Source organism: Prosopis cineraria, unplaced genomic scaffold, assembly GCF_029017545.1.
Source record: "Prosopis cineraria cultivar Desert tree isolate PC_DT_omini unplaced genomic scaffold, ASM2901754v1 PC2, whole genome shotgun sequence".
Classification (NCBI taxonomy): Eukaryota; Viridiplantae; Streptophyta; class Magnoliopsida; order Fabales; family Fabaceae; genus Prosopis; species Prosopis cineraria.
In genome coordinates, this window is record NW_026555333.1 from 9,672,219 (window position 1) to 9,674,458 (window position 2,240).

General features: G+C 35.3%; 1 protein-coding gene across 1 annotated transcript; it reads left to right on the plus strand.

The window, feature by feature from the left end:
• Positions 1 to 243: 243 nt before the first annotated feature.
• LOC129303825 (uncharacterized) lies at positions 244 to 1,146 on the plus strand. The gene has a single exon (XM_054943365.1). The coding sequence runs from the start codon at positions 488 to 490 to the stop codon at positions 959 to 961; it is 474 nt and encodes a 157-aa protein (XP_054799340.1). The 5' UTR covers positions 244 to 487; the 3' UTR covers positions 962 to 1,146.
• The last annotated feature ends 1,094 nt before the right edge of the window (positions 1,147 to 2,240 follow it).

Below are 2,240 nucleotides of genomic sequence, written 5' to 3' on the forward strand. Positions count from 1 at the left end.
CAATCGAACTGCCCTGGGACGGCTTAGTTAGGGAAATTAGAGTGGAAGCAACTTTAAAATTCACATCAACGGAAAGTCAAAAAACAACGTTGAAATTAGACCGAGTCTATCCAATCCAGCTTTATTTTCTTCCTCCAAAAAATTCAAATATGGACAGCAATCATAAATTAAAAAAACGAATTTAGGCCAGCACGTTGCCACAGTTTCATACTTATCTTCGTTTTCCTAATCCGGTGGGCTATGAAAAAGTCCATCATGTTGATTGCTCACAGTTTCACACCCACCTTCGTCTTCATCAATCAACAATTGTCGATCCTTTCTCATCCCTACAAAACCACTCTCCTCTCTCTCACATCTTCTCCTCCAATTTCCATTCTTCTCTTCTCGTATCACTTTCTTCTACAATCTACGCCCAATCAAGCGTTTCCTTCTTGTTTTCCGAGAAATTTACCCAGAGCTATTTGTCGAACATCTTTTAGGCGTTAAGATGAGGAGCAAGGGGCAGAGCCAGAACGTGTTCGTGAGGTTCATTACTTCACCGTTCAGAGCGCTGGGAAGAGCGCGAGATTTTTACGTGCGAAGCATAACGAAGTGTGGTCACAATATGAACTACAGTAACCCTGTGGATGCGGCTGGGAGATTCGCGGCCTTTCCTAGAAGTTACAGTGCCAACACTTCGAGGTCCGAAGAGAGCGAGGATTTCGCAGAGCTCGTGAGAGCAGCGTCGGCGAGGACTATGGTCGATAGAATCGACATGGACTTGGTTCTGAAGCGTCACGCGACGGCACAGAAACAACAGTCTGTGGAATCAACAGGATTGCCCAAATCCACCAGTGTAGGGATGACGAAAATTGACGAAGATAAGCCTTATGATTTTGCAGATGGGGGTGTTAATAGCGCTCCAGATTTGTACCCTAGAAGTAGAAGCTATGCTGTGGGAAAGAGAAATGTTGTTTTCTGAATTATCTGATTCTTAGCCTGAACTATCTTTCAGGCCCGGAAAAAAAAAAGGATTATGACCTCAACGCAAAATGAGATTGGGGAGAGATGTTTGTGAGACTGTAAAAAATTTAATTCTCGTTCCTTCCCCGTGTTGGTGCTAGTGGTGTTACATTCTTTTAAGTGTATTGCGTGAATTCGATCGGACTCTCTCTCTCTCATTCTGCTATTGTGAAAGTTACAATTTTGTTTCTTCTTCCTGCCTGATTTAGTGCTTTAGATTTTTTTTTATATGGTGATTGGTGTGCTGATGCATTCAACGGAGAAGAATCAAGACTAATTAAATTAGCATTTAGCAAAGCTTTAAGTCGTATTTGGTCTTGTAAATATAGAAAAAAATATACCAATTATTTTTTTCAATATTATTCATCTTCAATTGCATTAGACAAATTTTATTTTAGTTATTAATTTTGGTAAAAGACAAAAATAAAAAGCCAATTATTTTTAAAGGCTAACAAAAAATTTCCAAGCACCGTGTTACTATTTAAAATTGCAACATTGGCATTTTTGTTATTGAAGTTTAACAATAATGATGCTAACGTGGAGACTGAAAAAATGATTTATAGAATTAAGAGATCAAACTAAAATTTTGTGTAATCAAAAAGATTGGAAATGCATTTTTTCATGTATTATTTATCATTATAGGCCTTAATATAAAAATTGATACGCCATTTATTTAGTATTATAAAAAAATTTATTAATTACACACCTAATTAAAGTTTTTTTTAAATCTCATTAATTATATTTTGAGATCTAAATTTTTTTATATTTTTTAATATTATATCTGAGAATAGATGTCTTATATTTTGTAAGGGAGAAAGTATAATTTTAAATATAATTATTTTAGAATTCTATAAAATTAAATCAACTACTGCGAATCTGCAGCTACAACTATCCATATCAGCAATTCAGTATCAACATCCGATAAAAGAAACTCTCACAGTTTTAACTAAAATTATTTAAAAATGTTATCTGTGGGTGTTTATAAAGGGGAAAAAAAAAAAAAGTTACTTGCGAGTGCCCAAAAAAAAAGTTACTTGCGAGTGCCCGTTTATGTCATACGTTAACAATGTGATTTTTTTGGGGGGGGGGGGGGGGGGAGGTTAACAATACGTATTTAAATGTAATATTCTATGATTATATATATAAAATCATGGTTTATAATTATATGCACACCAACATGTGAAGGTCAATATATATAATCATGGTTTCCAAGAAGTAGTCACTTCTCTCTTGAGTGA